General features: G+C 48.9%; 1 protein-coding gene across 4 annotated transcripts in view; it reads left to right on the top strand.

The window, feature by feature from the left end:
- The window catches only part of PREX1 (phosphatidylinositol-3,4,5-trisphosphate dependent Rac exchange factor 1), a 176,737-nt gene that overhangs the window by 59,782 nt on the left and 98,546 nt on the right, over positions 1–18,409 (top strand). For all 4 annotated transcript variants that reach the window (XM_039864544.1, XM_039864543.1, XM_039864541.1 and 1 more), the window contains exons 2-3: positions 7,048–7,119; positions 10,583–10,705. In XM_039864544.1, coding sequence (XP_039720478.1) covers positions 7,048–7,119; positions 10,583–10,705 — 195 coding nt within the window. The remainder of the gene's footprint in view (positions 1–7,047; positions 7,120–10,582; positions 10,706–18,409) is intronic.

Raw genomic sequence — 18,409 nt, 5'->3', positions numbered from 1 at the left:
GGGCCCTGCACGTATCTGGAGAGAGTTTTCCAGACAAAGGGAACAGTAAGTGCAAAGGCCCTGAAGTGGGACCAAGCTTGGTGTGTACATGGAACAGTATGGAGACCTCAGTTGTAGCTCATTTTTAGTGCTTATGTGAAGAAATTTGTTTGTTAAAGATACAGTACAATGCAACATATTTGTGCTATTACTATATGACATGAATTACGTATACATATGTATAATTCATACTGTGCTATCTGAGATGTGCTGGAGAGGAGTAAGTTTGAAGTTGTGAAGGAATGTTCTTGTCTCTCAGTCCTCTCCAGTACAACATCTGTGACTAAGTGTGTAAACTTCCTTGGAGATGACGTCTCAAATCTGAACTTTGGGTCTTTTGGGAAAGCTAGTTCTGGGCTCTGGTGGCTCTCTGCTACCAGCACGAGCCTCATCAAAAGGGGGTGCTTGCTGAGAATGGAGCGGGGAGGTTTTAAATCTCAGCCTGAATAGTGGTAGGGGCTGTGGATGGGGTACGGGCTCATGTTCTGCTCCGGGCTGTGGAAAAGCCAGGCCAGCTCGTGGTGGGCCAGCCAGGATGAGCACCTTCCTGGGCGGGCAGCGGGGATGTTGTGGTTTCCACAGACAACATGGAGAAGGACGGTGGCCAGCTCAGAGGCGCCACTGCAGAAGGAAAGCCTTGTCATCTCACCGTGTCTGGCTCCTGCTCGCTTCTCTCCTTTCCTTACGGGGACATGTATCCTCATGCGGACTAGCCTCCTGAGGGAGGTGATAATTGGGGAAAGATGCTGAGGAAGTGATAATTGGGGTGCGCAAGAGAGAGCCTGGCACATTTAGTAACCTCTCCTGTCCAAAAAAAAAAAGTAAAAAACATACATTTATGTTACAAAAGGACTTTGGATTTAAAAATAGTATGTGTGTTGTAGAAATTTGGGAAAAAACAAATGAAGAAAGAAGAAAATTGAAATCACTGATAATTCCACTCTCGTTGGAATTAGGTTCCGAGGCACTAGATAAAACCCAAATCACAGCGCCTTAAATGGGATGGCGGTTGTTCTCTTTCTTACTGAATCATAGGCAGCTCTGGGCAGGTATGTTGGCTCCACTGTCGTTAGGGACATAAGCTCCTTCTGCTCCATCTTCTCCAACATGTGGCTTCCCCTTCACCATACAAGGTGGCCACTTGACTCCTAGGCATCACGTTTGCTCTCTGATCAGTATGAAGGAGGAATAGCAGAAGAGCATCCCTCACCCCCAAGGATACTGTTGAGATGTACATAGTACATCTACTTATACCCCACTAGCCCAAACTTCGTCATGTGGCCACACCTAGCTGCAAGGGAAGCTGAGAAATATACTCTTTATTCTAAAATCTGGGGTTCTATTTCTAACGGAAAAGGAGAGACTAGATATTGGGGGACAGCTCGTAATCTTAGCCATACACTCACACAGGTTGGGGTAGTCTATACTTTTTTTTCCTCTATGCTTATGTAGAGATAATTTATTTAACCAAAAATTAGATTGTATTTTATGTACTCTTTGTAGCTTGTTTTTTTTTTTTCACAGTTAGAGATTCAGCAACAGCTTTTTTCTGTATCATTAAATGGACTTCTCCAGACACTTTTTAGCTTGATTGTTCTTTGTCGAGGTGGGCAGTTTATTTAACTAAACTCCAAGTGATAGAATTACACATCAGATACTGAAGTTAAATCTTGATGGCACATGTGAGATTTAATTTTCTCCGTGGGATAAATGCCCAGAACTTGAATGGATAGGGCATAGGAGTTGGGCTTTGAAGGAGTCCGTGGGCATTTCGGGGTCTCCCCAAGTGCTGGCATGTGGAGGGCTGCTTAGCGTGGGCTGTGTGAGTCCACGCTCTGCTACTGTTAATTACTGTTTTATCGTTATCACTTGGATTCAGGTCCCCTACTATTCCATGGCACTCTGCTTCCCTGGATCCCTAGCCACCCAGACCACATTGGGGGTTGGGGTCCTGAAGGCACCCCTTTCACTCTGCCCTTGCTATGGTCTGGGGCTGCCCTGCCCCCCACCTCTCCTCCTTTCCAGCCTGTTCCCCTGGCCCTCTCAGGTTTCACCATATGGCTGGTGAGGTCACCCTGGCCAAGGCAGAGATGTCCTTGGGGGCAGCTGGGCCCACTCCCCTTAGCGATCGGGTTGCCAGTGTTGGTCTCAGGGAGTGACTTTGAGGCTTCTTTCTGTGCTTTTTATCTCCAGGGAGAGATTTATCCTCCCAAGGCCGAGGCTACAGGTTCCACACAGATGGTGGTTCCCTGGGGGTACCCCACAGGGCAGCTGCTACCTGTTTTATGCTTATGCAGTGTGTCGGCTACACTTACTCATTGATGTTGGGGACTGTTCACTAGGCCAGATGCCTGGATTCGAGGCCCAGCTCTGCTACTTCTAGCTGGGTGGCTCTGGGTAAACCAAGAGAAGTGGGTGCTGGTGGCTGGAATCGGTGCTGGTGTGTACCCAGGGGTAAGGGATATGGATGGGGTCTGGACAGCAGGTGTTGCTATGAGTATGTACCGATGTGCATAAATGTGGAAGAAGTCATAGTAAATGGGAAGAGCAGGTTGCTGAAAACAGGTCATTTATGGAAAAGTATGTCATCAAGCATGTAAAACAGTGTCCTTTGTTGCTCCTCGAGTCACACGTGATGGTAAGCGGGCAAAGGCATGTGTAGGGATGAGGAGCGCCATCTCCAGGGCGGGGGGCGCTTTGCAGGGAGGGCAGGTGCACTGGTGGCTCACCTCTCTCTCTGTAGTGATTCATTTCTTCTTGTTTCTATATGGGGGCTTGATACTTACACGGTACGTGGGTAAAGTGAACTAACCTCAGGTGCACGTGCGTTCACCTGTGTACTCACTGCTCAGATCAAGAAGGAGAGCATTTCCAGCACCCCTGAGGGTTCCCTTGTGCCCTTCCCAGTCTGCATCTCCCCAGATTTGACGGATTTCTTTTAAAAAATGGTTTAAAGCAAATTTGGCATAATGCTAAGGTTTGGCCAAGCTAGGCAATGATGCGTCTGGGGGTGTTGGTTAAATTTTTCTCTATCTTTTTCTGGATCCTTGATGTGTTTTTCATCCTCATCATCATAGAAAGAAGAGGAGGACTTGGGCAGACGCAGGCAGGGGTGCGACATGGATACGGCATGGACAGAGGTTCCGTGGCCGAAACAGAGTCTCAGGCAGCCCTGGAAATCTTGAGAATGGTCTCATCTCCAAGGGAGGTTTCCAGGATGAGAGCTACTTTTGGCTGAGTGTCCCAGAGCTGTCAGGGCTGGGACGAGGAGTCGCCCCAGCGGGTTTCTTCAACCACCCGCCCGCACGGAGGGCATTGGCACCGCCTGGAAAAGCCGGTTGTGCCTTGGGTAGCGTGAGGGCTGGCGCGGAGCTCCAGCCTGGCCATTCTTTCCATGTCACGAGCTGCTCATTGAACCCATCACACTGGCCTGTTTGCGGCTCCTCTGTGGGTGGCCTGAGCCTCTCATTGTCCCGGCACAATAGCGGTGGCCGTGCTCGTGTGAAGAAACCGGGACAGGAAGCCCCGATCTAGGTCAGCCTCGCTGCACTCCCAGCCTCCTGCTCTCCCCGGCTGTGCTGGGTGAGGCTGCCTTTGTCTCCAGTCTGGGGAGGCTGGAGGCTGAACTTCCCGCAGCGTCACAGGCCCTGTTAAAACATCCTCTAGGAACTCCTGTCGCCTGTGCCCTCCACCCATTGTCCTGTTAAAGATAGATAGATCAGCAGGCTACCAAGTGGCCCAAGTCTAGGCTCCTGCCATGTGTCAAGCACTGTGCCAGGAACATTCTGTTTCTTCCTTTGATTTCTGAGTGCTTACTGTGTGCCAGGCACTAGTCTGGGCCCTGCGGTGATGGCTGGGACCAAGGGAGACGAGGTCCCTGCCCTCAAGAAGCTCCCATTCACTTTATCCTAATATATTCTGAATGGTAGGGCAGTATGTTCTCCATATTTGGGAAGAGTAAACTGAGACTCAGAGAGGCTAATACATTTTCTGCAGGTCACACAGCAGGAAGGAAGGGGACAGTTTAAACTCAAACCATCAGTTTCCAAACCTGGACTCTGTTGTTGGATTTTTTATCCCAGCCATGCTCCGTTCTTACCTTGTTCTTTCCCTTAGGAGCTGCTTAACCTCAGTCTTTTCATCTTTTAAATGGCTCTTAATGCAAGATGGGAAGGTGATAAGTGCATGAAGACAGGAGGCCCTCTTGGAGGAGGTGACATTTGAACTAAGGCCTGATGATTTAGAAGGAGCTAATGCAGGGCAGAGCTGGGGGAGAATATCCTGCTAGTAGGAATGGTCCTGAGGAAGAAATGTGCCTGGCAGGTGAAAGGAATAGAGAGAATAAAGGTGTGGCTGAAGATTATTGAGGTGTGGGGGATGGATTGCTGGAAGGTGAGTTCAGAGAGATGAACTAGGACAAGGTTATGGGGCCTTATGGGCTGTGGAAGGATGTAGATTTTTTTTTTTTTAGAGTGTAATGGGAAGCCATGGATTGACAGGATCTGATGTAGGTTTTAAAAGGACCCCTCTGGCCGTGCGTGTGTAGAGAAAGGACTTTGAAGGAGAGTGAAGGGGGTACAGAGAGGAAGTGACTGAATTAGTCTAGGCAGGAGATGATGGTGGCTTGGACCCAGTGGGTAGCTGAGGAGGTGAGGAGAAGTGGTTGGATTTTTAATATATGTTGAAGGTGAAGCTGATAGCATTTGCTCATGGATGGACATGGAGTGTCAGAGAGAGAGAAAGGGTCTAAGATGACTCGGGGTGGGGGCCTTTTGGCTGCAGCCCCTGGAAGGCAGAGGGGCTATTAATTAGGCTGGGAAAAGCTGGGTGGTGTGGGTTTGGAGGGCAGATCAGGAACTAGGTTTTGGACGGGTTAAATTTGAGATGCCCCTTGGACATCCAGATGCGGATGTCGAGTCAGCAGAAATCCAGGTGAGAGTCTGGATATCAGGGGAGAAGTCTAGGCTGGGATGTAAACACGAGCCAAGGGGACTGGTAGAGATTGCCCTGTGGTGAGTGGGCAGAAGCAAAGTCACCTTGCTCTGTGTCCCTGACTTTCCTCTGTGACCTGACATGTGGAGTGCCAGTGTGCCACCTCCTAGGAAATCTGAGTCTGCAGGTGCCAACTCCCTGTGACAGTCACGGGCATCCCTCCCAGTGAGGGGAAAGGATCTGACAGTCATCTGTGGAGGGCCAGCCTCCTCTCTGCCACCTGCCCCTGCTTCCCTTCGTCTTGGACTGTCCCCTCCATTTCCCTGTCACTCCGATCTCTCCAGACAAGCGTGGTTGGATGAGACACGCTCTTAATTAACCTGCAGCGGAGCTCTGTGACAGAGACAGTGTGTACTCACCTAGCCTTCCCCTCCTGGAGACCCCATGCCCATAATCAGCCACAGCAGAGCGGGTGACTAGCAGGCCACCATACCTCATCATAGTCCTATAGCCGTGACAGGACCATGAAGTAATTTTCACGGCATCTCCACGTGGTTGCTGCCAGGTCACCCTGTGCCAGACTCTAGCATCCGGGCAAACCAGGCAGTGTGCTGTATGTGGCTGGCCTTGGTCTCCCTCTGGTGCTGTCTCCCATCTCCTTTCTGCTCCATGTCTGTTCTGTCCCCTCAGCCTCTCCATGGGACCTTCTCAGTAGCTTTTCCTCCGTTCGCTCTCCCAACCACACCTGCCAGGCCACCATCATCTCTCGGTACTGCTGAAGCCCTCCTCTCTGGTCCCCCCACTTTCATGCTTGACCCCTAAAATGTAGTTCCTGGCACAAACAGAGGGCTCTTTTGCCAACGTTTAAAAATCGGGAGAGTTTGCTTTTAAGAAATCCTAATTTCTGGCTCCTCTCTTGGAAAAAAAAGAAAACCTAGAACATCTGGTGATACCAGACCTGCTGTCCTCCCACTTTCCACACTCAGAGGGGATGAGAGGCTGCCCCCGCCCCCCGTCAGAGGGATGTCTGCTGCCCATTCCCCACAGCACCCCCGCTCCCCTCCATTGTCGTCTGTCGAATCACTGAGGAGAGAAATGCTTTCTCTGTTCTAAGCCCCTGAAAAATGTGGCAGAACGATTGTGGTCCATCCGTACTGTAGGATGCTGGACAGCGGCGCCAAAGAACGAACATGAGGATGCTCCCCGTATAACGATTTGGAGAGATCTCTAAGCCGTATGAAGTAGAAAAAGCAGGGGCAGCACATCCTATTTTTTGTAAAAAGGGGATAAAAAGGACTCTATGTGTGTATTATGTATGTACATACACATGTGTGCGTATATGTATATATTTATACATTTACATGCGTGTTTATGTTTCCAGCTTTGTTGAGATATATTTGATGTATAACATTGAGTAAGTTTGAGTTGTACAGGGAGTTGATTTAACACTCACATATGTTGTAAAATGACCACCACCACGGTGTAACTTTCAAGTGCACGATACAGTATTATTAACGATAATCGCAGTGCTGCACGTTAGATCCCCAGAGCCGGTTCATCTTATAACTGGAATTTTGACCTGTGTGTGTGTGTAGTTTTACATAAAGATCCGGCAGGATATACTAGAGACTAGCAGCAGTGGTTCTGTTGGGGGTGGGGAAGGAACTGGACGGATGGGGTTCTGGATGTCGGAGGGAGACTTCCCTGTTTTTGACTTTCTGTATTTTTGACTTCTGAGCCAAGTGAATGTGTTATTATTTAGAATTTACATTTTTTAAAAAAAGGAATAAAAGGGAAAATGAATTGTAGTCTGAGAGGGGCCCCGTGGGTGATGAAACAGATGTGAGTTTATCTCTTCTAGGGCAGGGCTTTGTGGTGTTCTCTGCGTAGGGCGTATTAGATGCTCGAGAAACGTTTGTCGGCTGAATGGTGGAGTGGGTTTTTCTTTATTCCCATCTCCCTGGACCCTGGTACCTCCCAGGTCCTTGTTGGCATTTGAACTTGGAACCCTTCTTACAGGCTGTCCCTGGGTCGTCAAGGTGTGGACGCTCACCTCTCCATGCTTCTCTCCTCCAGGCATTCCTGCATCGCATCCGGCAGAATGTGGCTGACTCAGTGGAGAAGGGCCTCACGGAGGAGAACATCAAGGTGTGGACACTTGCTTGGGCTGGCCCCTTTGCAGACTGTCCCTGCTGCTGTGTGCCTCGCTCCTCCCGGGGCAATGCTCAGAGGGTGCTCAGGGGTCGGGGGCACATCCACCCTGCTGGCAACTGGCTTTGTCCTCTCACAGCTTGCTCCCTGCAGCCCCTAGGGGCCTCTTCATCCTGTGAGCCTGGTGGATGTCAGGGGACTCAGCCCCAGGCCCCTAGTCCGCAACTCAAGACTTTCTCCCCTTGCTCAACACGACCTTCCTGTCTTCCAAGCTCCTTGTGCCAGGCTCCCTGGCCTGGTGCCAGCGGAAAATCCCTTCCCAAGCACCCCGGGAGCCTGGCACCTCCAGCTGCCCTCCTGGCAGCCCCAGCCCGTTCCCTGCACTGGGCACTGAGTATTGAGGCAGGGCGGGTGAGTAATTGGGTCCCGGCTTCGTCTTGGCAGTGGCTCTGGGGAGTTTAGAGAGGACAGTCAATAGGCCCTCTGTGTGCAGGGAAGAGGCCCCAGTGCTCCCCGGGCCTGGCTGTCTAGGGTGACCTCACTCTCTGGGAAGCTGCCTTCAGTCCTTGGGCCTCCAAGGTTCTGGTCTAGGGGAGAAGGGGAGATGGGGCAGGGAGGGAGTCAGAGGTGTCAACAGGTATAGCACACAGAGGACTTGGTTAGCAGGATGTACTCCACCCCCTGCACGTCCTGGTTAATATGGACAGTAACCTTGCACGTTGACAATTCTGAACCCATTTTTTTTTTTTTAATAAGAAAGCCGAGGCTTAGAGATTCAAAGAGACCTGCTCAGGATCACGGCCTGGCTGGTCCCTGGTAGCACTGGGATCAGAGATTGTGATGGACCCATTCATTCATTCAGTCATTCACTCATTCATTCATAAAGTATTTACTGAACACCTACTATTTATTACAATTAAAAAATTATTTATTGTAATTTAAAATTGCAACTTATTACATTAAAAAAAATTATCCTCTTAGAAGGTATAACTTGCATATAATAAAGTGTGCCATTCTAAGTTTGGGCTCTTCTGAGCCCCCCTCCCAGAATTGCCCCCTTCCCAAAGACAACCACCAATTAGTTAGCATCGGTTGGTTTTACCTGTTCTTGAACTTTATATAAAAATGAGCTCTTTCATTGTGTCTGGTGGCTTTTACCCATGTTACTGTGTGTGGCTGTGATCCATTCTTTTTATTGCTGTGTAGTATTCCATAGTATGAATGTACCACAATTTACTCATCTGTTCTCCTGTGAATAGGTATTTGAGTTATTTCCAAGTTTTGGCCATTCTGATCATCCTTGTATATGTCTTTTGCTGGATACAGCCTCTCATTTCTTTTGAGCGTACACTCTGGAGACAGATATTTATTTTGAAATTTTGTGGCCATTCTTCAAAGTAAGAATAACAGTAGGATCTATCATATATATCTTTGACATAAGCAGAGATTCAACCATGTGATCTGGCAAAACGAGAGAGAAAACTAACCATACAATGCGGGTGATTCTTTCAGCCACCTCCCGGTTGAGCACCCCGCAGGGTGAGGCTCTGGCCCTCTCAGAGGGTAGCAGTGGAGAAGGGGTCTCCAGCCCCTTGGCCTTCCCCGTCCACCCTCAGGCTCTCTTCCTCTGCACTTTCTGGTGCATTCGCAGGGTCCACGGGGCTGGTCTTCATTCCTTCAGGTCTTGACTCAAATGCTCATCTGGCCTCCATATTTAAATTTGCAAACTTCTTCCGCCCTACCCTGGGACTCCTTTCCTGTTTTATTTTTTTCTTATTGCTTCTTACGACTTAGAAAACTGTAGTTCTTTGTTTGTTGTCTGTCCCCTTCCACTATAATGTCACCTCCATGGGGGCAGGCACTTGTTTCTTCCTTGCTCTATCCCCAGGGCCTTTAACAGTGCCTGGCACACAGGGTGCTCAGTCATTACTGAATGAATGAATGTGTAAGGAACTGTAAACCTGTAGTGACACTGGTCACCCTAGCTGTGAGCCACTGTGGGTGGGGGGTGGGTGGGAGAAGGACTCCTCACTGTATTCATTTTACTGTGTTTTGATTTTTGAATCATGTGAGTGCCTTTTTCAAAATTAAATTAAAAAATGCACCTATTTTTTTTATTGTAAAAGAAAAAGGAATTTGTTCACTTCAAAAGGACCTAAAGGAAATGAAAGTTTCCCCAAGTTCTCCTTTCCGATGCCCTTACAGTTACCAGCGCGTGCCCTTGTCTGGGTAGGCTCTGCTTCTGCCAGTGTAAAGAGGAGGGACTTTTTTTTGTTGTTATTTTACACAAATGGGCCCATACTGGAATCCTTTGTGGCACCATAATCCCTCTCCGCCCCCTTAACAATATAGATCAAAGATCTTTCCAGGATTCCATATCTGTATGTATAGATCTGTAGATTCTTTTTACAGGCTGCATAGTGTTTCAGCATGTGGAATTTCTTTAACTGTCACCAGTCCCGTTTATTTCACTGTTCGACAAATCTCCATTAATAGACATTTGGTTTTTCTTTTCAGTCTTTTGCGACCGCAGATAAGGCTGCAGTATATGTCCTTGGCCACCTACCCAGCTCTCAGCCTCGGCGCAGTTAACACTTTGGGCCGGATCATTCCTTGCTGGGGGCAGTTGTCCTGTGTATTGTAGGATGTTTAGCAGCATCCCTGGCCTCTACCTATGAGACAGCAGTAGCATTCTCTCCCCCAATTTGTGACAACCAAAAATGTCCCCAGGTGTTGGTAAATGTCCCTTGGGAAGCAAAATTGCCTCAGTTGGAAACGACTGATTGGAAAGCCAAATTCTAAAATGTAGAGTTGCTGGGTTAGGATGTATGTACATTTCAAACTTTATAGATTCATATGGGGAAATGGAGATATATATATATATATAGTTTGTAAGAGATTAAACAGCATATAATCATTGAATAGTTTCCTATAGTTTTTTCTCCTGCCACATTATTTTAATGGGTGCATGGAAGTACCTTCATGGTTTTAAAAAATCAACCTTTACGTCAGGCATACTGGTTGTGCCTGGCTATGATGAAGACTCTAATAAATGTCTGGTGTATACTTTTCTGCATGGTGAGTGTGCAGCTCAGTTCTCCTGCTTACTGGACTGCGTGACCTTGGCAATGTTAATTAATTTCTATGAGCCTCTCTTCTTCATCTACAAATTGGGGATAATAACAGTTTTTAACTCATGGAGTTAGAGTGAGGATTAGATGCCATACATGCATATAAAGTTCTTAGCACAGGATTAGGCATTAATCCCGTTTAGTAAATGTTGGCAATATTTTTGTTACTATCATTATTTTTATTAGTAGTAAACTGGTTCCAGTGTATGAGAATGCCCGTTTCACCACAGCCTCACCTGCACTGGGGGTTAAGCATTCTTTTTATGCTTGATTTTGCTTGTTTTCTGTGCCTCCATGACACTATCCTTGGGCCTCACTTTTCCTCACAGATCCTGTTCTCGAACATCGAAGACATCCTGGAAGTTCATAAGGATTTCTTGGCCGCCTTGGAGTATTGTTTACATCCAGAGCCACAATCTCAGCATGAACTTGGGAACGTTTTCTTAAAATTCGTGAGTACAGTGCCCCAGCCCCTGTTGGAGCCTGAAGTTCTGGGGAAGTGGGCTTCTCCCTGAGACTTGCTCTGCCTGCCCTTGACCAGCTCCCTCTGCAGGCCTTTCTGGGAAATGGAGGCAGATGGGCAGGTGGGCCTGGCTTCTGTCCCCAGGAACAACGGGGAGCGGTCTGGGCCCAGCACTGGGGGTATTTTTAGTTGGCTCTCCCTCCCCTTGACGTTACGTAGAGCGTGGCCCCTTTTCCACTGAGCTCCTCGCTTAACGACTGTGTCCTGGGGCTCCTGTGACCTGCCGGTCTGATGGGGCCCCTCTGCCGCAGAATGACCAACAATGGCAGCCAGTGGTCAAGAGGGCAGACTCGAGTTAGAGAGACCTGGGGTTGAGTCCCCGACTCGGCCACTCACTGAGCAGTGAAGGTGTCTCACTGTTCTGGAACATGGAAGCTCATTCTCCCTCAGGCCTTCGAGTGTGCCCTTCTCTCTGCCTGGACCATTCCCTCAGGCATCCCAGCCGCTTTCTCCCTCCCTGCCTTGAAATCTTTACAGAAATACCCCCTTCTCCATGAGCCCTTTCATGCCCACCCTTTTCAAAATTGTAACCTTCCACCCTCCCCATACCCCCTCATTATTCTCAGTGGCCTTTATCACCCTCTGACATACCGGATATTTTGCTTCTTTTTTGTTTATTGTCTGTCCCCACTAGAATGTCAGCAATACAAAGGCAAGGACTTTGTCACGTTCACTTTTCCGTCCCTGCATCAAGAGTAGCATCCAGGCCTAAGCTTTTGCAACAGGCAAGCAAACTGAGAGGAAGGTCAAACTCAAGGTCATGACTATGTGGGTGAAAGCTGGGATTTCAACCCTCCTAACAGCTAAGCCAGACGTCATTGATTCATACACCGTTTGCAATTTTTGCTGTATCTGGGTACCTTTTGTATTATTATTTGTTTCATCTTTTAAAAAATTGATTCGCTTGAAAAAGATAACCTTAAACTCGTTTTAAGGGGAAATTTGCATCATCATTGGAAATGGAAAATGAGTGTCACTTGGTATAAATAGAAGGTAACTTATAAAAGGAAATGCAATAGAAACCAAACCGTGTTACCACATTCTGTCTAGAAACTCTTGCCCACCTGTTTCTGAGCCTGAGGCCTGCCCTTAGTTTGGTCAGAAGGAAGCGTAAGGCCTGTATTAGTGTAATATCACACCTAGCTGAGACCCTTCCTTGATGTCAGTGGAACCGTTGAAAAAGGAGTTGGCTTTCTCAGCACGTGATTCTGTGTTTTTAATTTAAAATCATTTTTTTAATCCCTATTCCCCCCTCTTCCCCGTGCTCATGGAGGATGACACTGAATACTTTTTATAAGCAGCCACTGCTATAGTTGGGTTTCCAGAAGCTGGAGATTTGTGTGCAGATGGCCTGTTGGAAGCAGCTGAAGGAGAGGTCGCACAGTCTCTGCCTGGCCTTAGCTGCTCCCCACCCCAGGAGAAACTCTGGAGCTGGGCTGACTTTTGGAGTCGCCCCGAATTGCAGTGAGGGGCGGGCCTTTGCACCCCGTGTTTCCCAGTCCCTGGATGTGGGCTGTTCCAGGCAGTGCCTCAGGCCCAGGGCAGTTCCCAGGGAGGGACTTGCTGAGGGCCGTGGGTGCCTCTGTCCTGATGGGCCTTGAGTGGCTAACCACGGCAGCCATCACAGTCCCAAGGGAGGGGACACCAGGCCAACCTCTTGCTCAGGCTCGTTCACTCCCTGCCGAGGCAGCATCTGGGTGGTGAGGTGGCTTTGGGCACAGAGCTCTTGGGACAGGCTCTCTAAGGGAGAAAGAAGCAGCATCAGGCCCAGTGGGGGGCCCTGGCTGACAGACCTGCCCACTGGTTGGTGCCATCACCGTCAGTGGACAGTGGGAGAATGCCTCGCCCTCTCACCCAAAACCCAACCACTAACTACTGAGATGATCACAAACCAGCACTGAGTGACCATGCTCTTTGCGCCAGGCCCTGTCCTCAGTGCTCTCTGTATGTGCGTTCATTCAAACTCTGCAGCCTTCAGTGGTGCGTCCTCTTATTATACCTACTTTACAAATGAGGAAACCGAGGCCCAGAGAAGTTAAGTCCTAGTATAAGCTCACACAGTCAGTAGGTATTGGAGCCAGGATTCGAGCTGATACAGTTTGGCTCCTGGTTTTGTTTGTTTGTTTGTTTGTTTGTTTTTATACCATCTTAGATGATAAAGTCTGCTGAAATACACGCTAAGTACCTACTGTGTGCCAGGCAAGGTCCTAGGCCCTGAGGCTGCTGCCCTAAATATGATAGACTTGCTTCTTGCTACCATAAGGCTCACAGGCCAGAGAAACGGAGGGGTGGGGCTAAGTAAGTTAACAGAGGCGGTCATTTCAGATGGCGACGTGGCTTGTGAAGAATGTAAAACGCAGACGTGAGAAGGAGTGACTGCACTCAAGGTCGTCTGACGCTGGGAAGTCAGGGAAAGGTGGCTGGATTTAGCAAATTAATACACCCAGGAGAGCTGAGTGAAACTGGATTTCAGGTAGACGATGAATACATTTTTAGTATAAGTATGTCTCGTGCAATATTTGAGACATACTTATACTAGAAAGTTATTTGTTTACTCTGAAACGAGAACTCAACTGGGTGTCTTTGGTCTTATCTGGCAACCCTGGTCAGGGCTGGCCTCTGTAAGGCAGTGAGAGGGATGTTCTGGGGGAAGGGCATTCCAGGGGGAAAGGTAGCAAGGGCAGAAGCCCTGGGATGGGACTAAGCTCGTATGCTGGAGCAAAGCAGGGATCCGGCGTGGCTGGAGCAGAGCGAGCCCTGGAGAGAGTCAGGGATGTCATGGGGGCCAGATCCTATAGGAGTTTTATTTTAAGAGTTGTAGGTTTTCAGCAGAGGAGTCATGTGGTCTGAATTAAGTTTGAAGCCCCTCTCCCTGCAGCTGTGTGGATAGCTTGGGGAAACACTCGCAGAAGTGAGAACTGGATCTCATGGTCCCCTCCCCAACAGAGATGTCTCCATGGCCAGTTCCTTCCCTTTCCTGAGTCTCAGTCTTTCTGAATATGAAGTGAGTGGCTTGAAGAAGATGGTCTCTGTAGAGCCAGTGTAACCCCCTAAGCCCCCTGGGTACTGTGGACAGCAGCCACCACTTCTGATGTTCCTCGAGTCCTCTCTGGGGGCTAGAGCCCTCCTCCAGCTGTCTCCAGCTGGCACCTGGCCCCTTCTCCTCCTTCCCAGCCCAAACCCACAGCCACACGTTCCTTACCCACCACATCTGTGTGTGCACAACTGTTTCTTTCATTCTGGCAAAACAATCAAAGCCCCACGTGGGGCCCCAAGGAGGAAATTGAACACTTGGACTCTTAGCCGTTAAAAGCAGCTTTTCCAGATTTGCAGGGTCTCATGCCTGAGATGCAGCTGGGGTTGGGCTCGATGAAAGGACACGGGACTGATGGAACTGAGCGTGGTTCTGAAGAGAGAGGGTGTTGTCATTTGCTAAATTTAACTTTTCCAAGCCTCAAGCCTTGGTCCCCTGCCCTTTCTACAGGCTGAAGGGGAGGATGACATTGCAGAGTGTGTCAGAGAAGGGGCTCGGAATATGAGGAACGACACAGCCACGACAGCCTTATCGCTTGCTCCTCTCTCCTGCATCTGTGGCAGACATCGCTAATCAATCAGAGCATTCTGCCTCTGTGCTCCCTGGGGACTCAGAATTCTTCTCGCTAGTGTTAGAGCCAGCAGGACTCATTTCATTAACTGGGCTTGGCACGTGAGCATAAACAGATTGGTTTCTGCTTTCTGGCCCAGTCCCTTCATGGTACAGATGGAGATGAACGGGAAGACACTGTCACCTCACTACTAGGCTTGGGTTCGTTTGATCGTTTTCTTTCTCTTTTCGGAGTGTGTGTGCATTAGGACTGTCTTCACCGCAAGTGATAAAAACCCCAACTCAGGCTAAACGAACCAAAAAAAAAAAAGACTTAATGGCTCATACAGATGAAATGTTCAGCAGTGGGTTGGTTTTAGGCATAGCCGGGTCCAGGACCCCATGTGATGTTTTCAGGACGTGCTCTTTTTGTGTCTCTAGGCTCTGCTTTCCTCTGTAATGGCTTTATCCTTGAGCGGGGGAGGAGTGTGGATGCCTCATATGGTGGCAGAGGTGGCCTTCGGTGTTTCAGGCTGTTACTCCTGCCAGCTCAGCAGCAAAGAGAGCTGCTCATATTGGCTTGGCCTGGGTCACGTGCTCACCTGTGGCACCTGGGAGTCGAGTGGGGTCAGTCAGCTCAGCGTGTATTGACATTTCACTGGGCTCAGAGTGTAGAGGCAATTCTTCAGGGGAAATAACGGGGCCTCTGACCAGAACAGAACGGATGTCGGGTGCGCGAAACAACAGATGTCCCAACGAAGAGCCGAGGCTGTGATTGTGGCGGACCAGGGTCTCCTGGAAGGAGCGTGGGGCTGGTTTGAGGGCTGTCAGACCCCCCTCAGTTTCTCTCTCTGCTTTCTTGCTTTCATTCATCACATAGTCAGGATGCCTGCTCTCTGCCAGGAACTTCAGTCCCCTCTGGTACCACTGCAGTGACCTCAGCAGCTGTAAACCCTGTCCCCGTAGAGCGCACAGTATGGGTGGTGGATGGGAGGAGATGGACAGGGCGCGGATGAGAAGACGCCGTGTTTAGTGTCCACCATATTTCTCAAAATCTGCCTGGTGCCTTTCCGTGGGGGGCTTCTTCAGACCTACAAGTCAGCTCAGCTCCCTTTGTCCTGACTCTGCCTGTCTCTATTTTTTTTTGCCATCAAAACCTACCTATCTACTGCTCCACTCTGTCAGAGACCAGTTCACCAGTGAGACAGTGAATTTGTTAAAATCGTAGCGGTGGTAATAGCTGCTTCATCAGTAACAAACAATAATAATAGCTACTATTTAATGAATACTTACTATACACTATTTTAAGAACTTACTACAAAGTCATCTAGTAATTCTCACAACGACCTTATGATGAAGAGGTCATTATTGTCTCATTTATAGACAAGAACACAAAGGCTCTGAAATGTTACCTGCCTTGCTCAAAGTCACAGAGCTGGTGACCTGGGGAGCTGGGCTGTGAACCTGGGTGGTCTGGCTGCAGAACCTGCACTCACACTTATAGAGTTGATGCTGATAGTGGTCGTGGGGGCTTTTGGTGTCTCATCTATGAATAGTATTCATAGTGGGGCCTGTAGGCCCGGGAAAGCCCAGGTGTTTGGCTGCAGAGCAGTTTTTTCCTAGAGCTTCTTACATATATGGCTGGGACCTCCTGCTGTCATTCCTGTGCCTGCATTCAGAGCCCAACCCTTCCTGTAGAGTCCTGGAGGCCTCTTTTGCAGGAGCAGGCCTCAGACATGGGCTAATTCCTGTTACCTACAACAAGAAAAGCCCTCTTCTCTTCTCTTCAGCCGCCTTCACCATGGTCTTCAGCTGAGGCCCTGGTTTCAGATGTGTCTGGCAGCCTCCCTCACATTTTTTTATTTGTCTGGATGAACCCTTACAGTCCAGACTTCTCCTTACCCATCTCCATTGGCCTTGATGGTCCCCTAGGCTCAACAGAGACAAAAGGAAATAGAAAAAGGTCTGCTTGGGCAGCGTGGGGCTTGCTGGGGTACCCTCTTCTCCTTCTCTGCCTTCGTGTATATTTCTGGGTCGATATTTCAGTGGGCTGCAGACACTGGGTGAGGAGATTGTAGCTGGTGACTCCATATGTTTCTCTGTGCATCATGATATTGATGGTGTTGTTTGGAGCATGTAGCTTGTGTGTTGTAATGCTTCAGATTGTTTGGTATGTGTTAGGGTTGTTTGTTCCTGACATGTGTACACTTTGGATAATTGTGTACACTTCGGATAATTGTGTACACTTTGGATAATTATTTTTTCCTATTGATTCATTTTTGTTGATTGTATTTGTAGCTAATACTTTCAGAGTATTTAAAAATATTATATAGTGTTCATTGTGTACCAAGCACTGTTCTACTCATTTTACATATATTGTTATTTAATTTTCCAGCAGCCCAAGCAGTGGGGGGTCTGCTATTATATCCATTTTGTAGATGAGGGAATTGAGGCATGAAGAGGTGAAGCAGCTTGCCCAAGGTCACTCAGTACTTAGGGAGGGTGGGGCTGGATGTCCAACCCAGGTCGTCTGGTTCTGGAGTCACTGTGCACTTCATCATGATGCTGCAGTGCCCCTCGGATCTTCGCCTGTGGATTTGTGGCCCCCACAAGTTTGTACCCATTGTCTCTGCCTCCCACTCCCACCCCCATCCCCTGCTGTGGCCTCGGGCTGGACCTTGGTATGGGAGTTAAGAGAGATTGAGTCCTGGTTCTGCCACTTCACGAGAAGTCAGACCCTGGGCTCATGACTTTTCCTTGTTTTTCCCATGTGTGAATAGGTCGAATACGTCAGGTTATTACGAAGAGTTAATGAGTTCACCCTCATTCTAGGAGAAGGGAGTGTGGGATGTACTAAGTGCTCAGTACACACTCTGAGTCAGCCATTGGCTCTGGCTGTGAGCACATCTCTGCTCAGGACGTCTGCTCAGATGGTGCACACAGAGCCCCTGGGGTGAGCTGGGTGTGTTGGGGTGGCTGATTGATTTTGAAACCGATTTTCCCTCCTCTTTGGTTTTCTCTTTCCTGCAGCCACCACTAGCAGGATGGCTGGGGGTTTGTTTAGAAACAAGATGAGCTGCTTTGTTTTGCAGGCCCACCTCTTCCTTCCTTTGCTGTTTGGGGTCTTCTGCCCATCCCCCAGACCAAGGCTGAGGCCCTTCAGCCCTTCTTCCTCAGTGGTCTTTCCCAGGACATCTTCGTTTGGGGTTTGGCAGGTTGGGGGGCAGTGTTTTGTGGAACCGAAAATGCTCAGTGGAGAGCTTCCTGCTAAGAACGCCTCTATTCCTTCCAGTTCCGGAAACCTTGACTGATAGTTAGAGACCTGGTGACCCATGGGTGACCTCTAGGCTGAAAAGAGTCCAGCTTTCATCCTAGGGGCATCTGGAGGTCAAAAGAGCCTTAGGAGTGCCACTGCTATGTGGCAGCGACCAGAAATCTGCTTGTTCTCTCAAATTCCAGAGCCTTATCTAGACTCCTCTGGTTCGTATATGCAGGGCATTGCACATAGGAGGTATGCAGAATTCATTCATTTAGCAAGTATTCTTTGAGGGTCTTCTGTGTGCCAGGCATTGTGCTACGACCTGGGGATACTTCATTGAACGAGACGGACATGTTCACTGCCTTCAGGGAGCTGACTGCCGAGTGAGAAGACAACTGATAAATAATCTGGATAATTCCAGGTTGAGAGAACACTATAAAGAAAATAAAGCCAGTTGGGTGGGTAATAGCGAACACCTGGGTGGCTACTTTAGCTACAGTAGTCTGGTGTCATTTGAGCAAGTGGCATTTGAGCTGAGACTTGAATGGTGGCAAGTAGCCAGGCCTGGGGGAAGGAAGATTGTTCCAGGTAGCGGGCATGGCACGTGCAAAGGCCCCGAGGTAGGAACAGGCTTGGCAAATTCACGGAGTAGCTAGGAGGCTAGTGAGATGAGATCAGAGGAAGGCAGGGTCTCGTTATCTGACCCTTGAAGATCTTAATAAAGTGTCGGATTTCACTGTTAGCATAATAGAATACCATTGGAAGGGTTTAAACGGGGGCGTGACACAGCC

Source organism: Pteropus medius, unplaced genomic scaffold (assembly GCF_902729225.1).
Source record: "Pteropus medius unplaced genomic scaffold, Ma_sr-lr_union100, whole genome shotgun sequence".
Classification (NCBI taxonomy): Eukaryota; Metazoa; Chordata; class Mammalia; order Chiroptera; family Pteropodidae; genus Pteropus; species Pteropus medius.
Note: the sequence above shows the minus strand (reverse complement) of the source record. Positions and strands in the feature narration are given on the sequence as shown.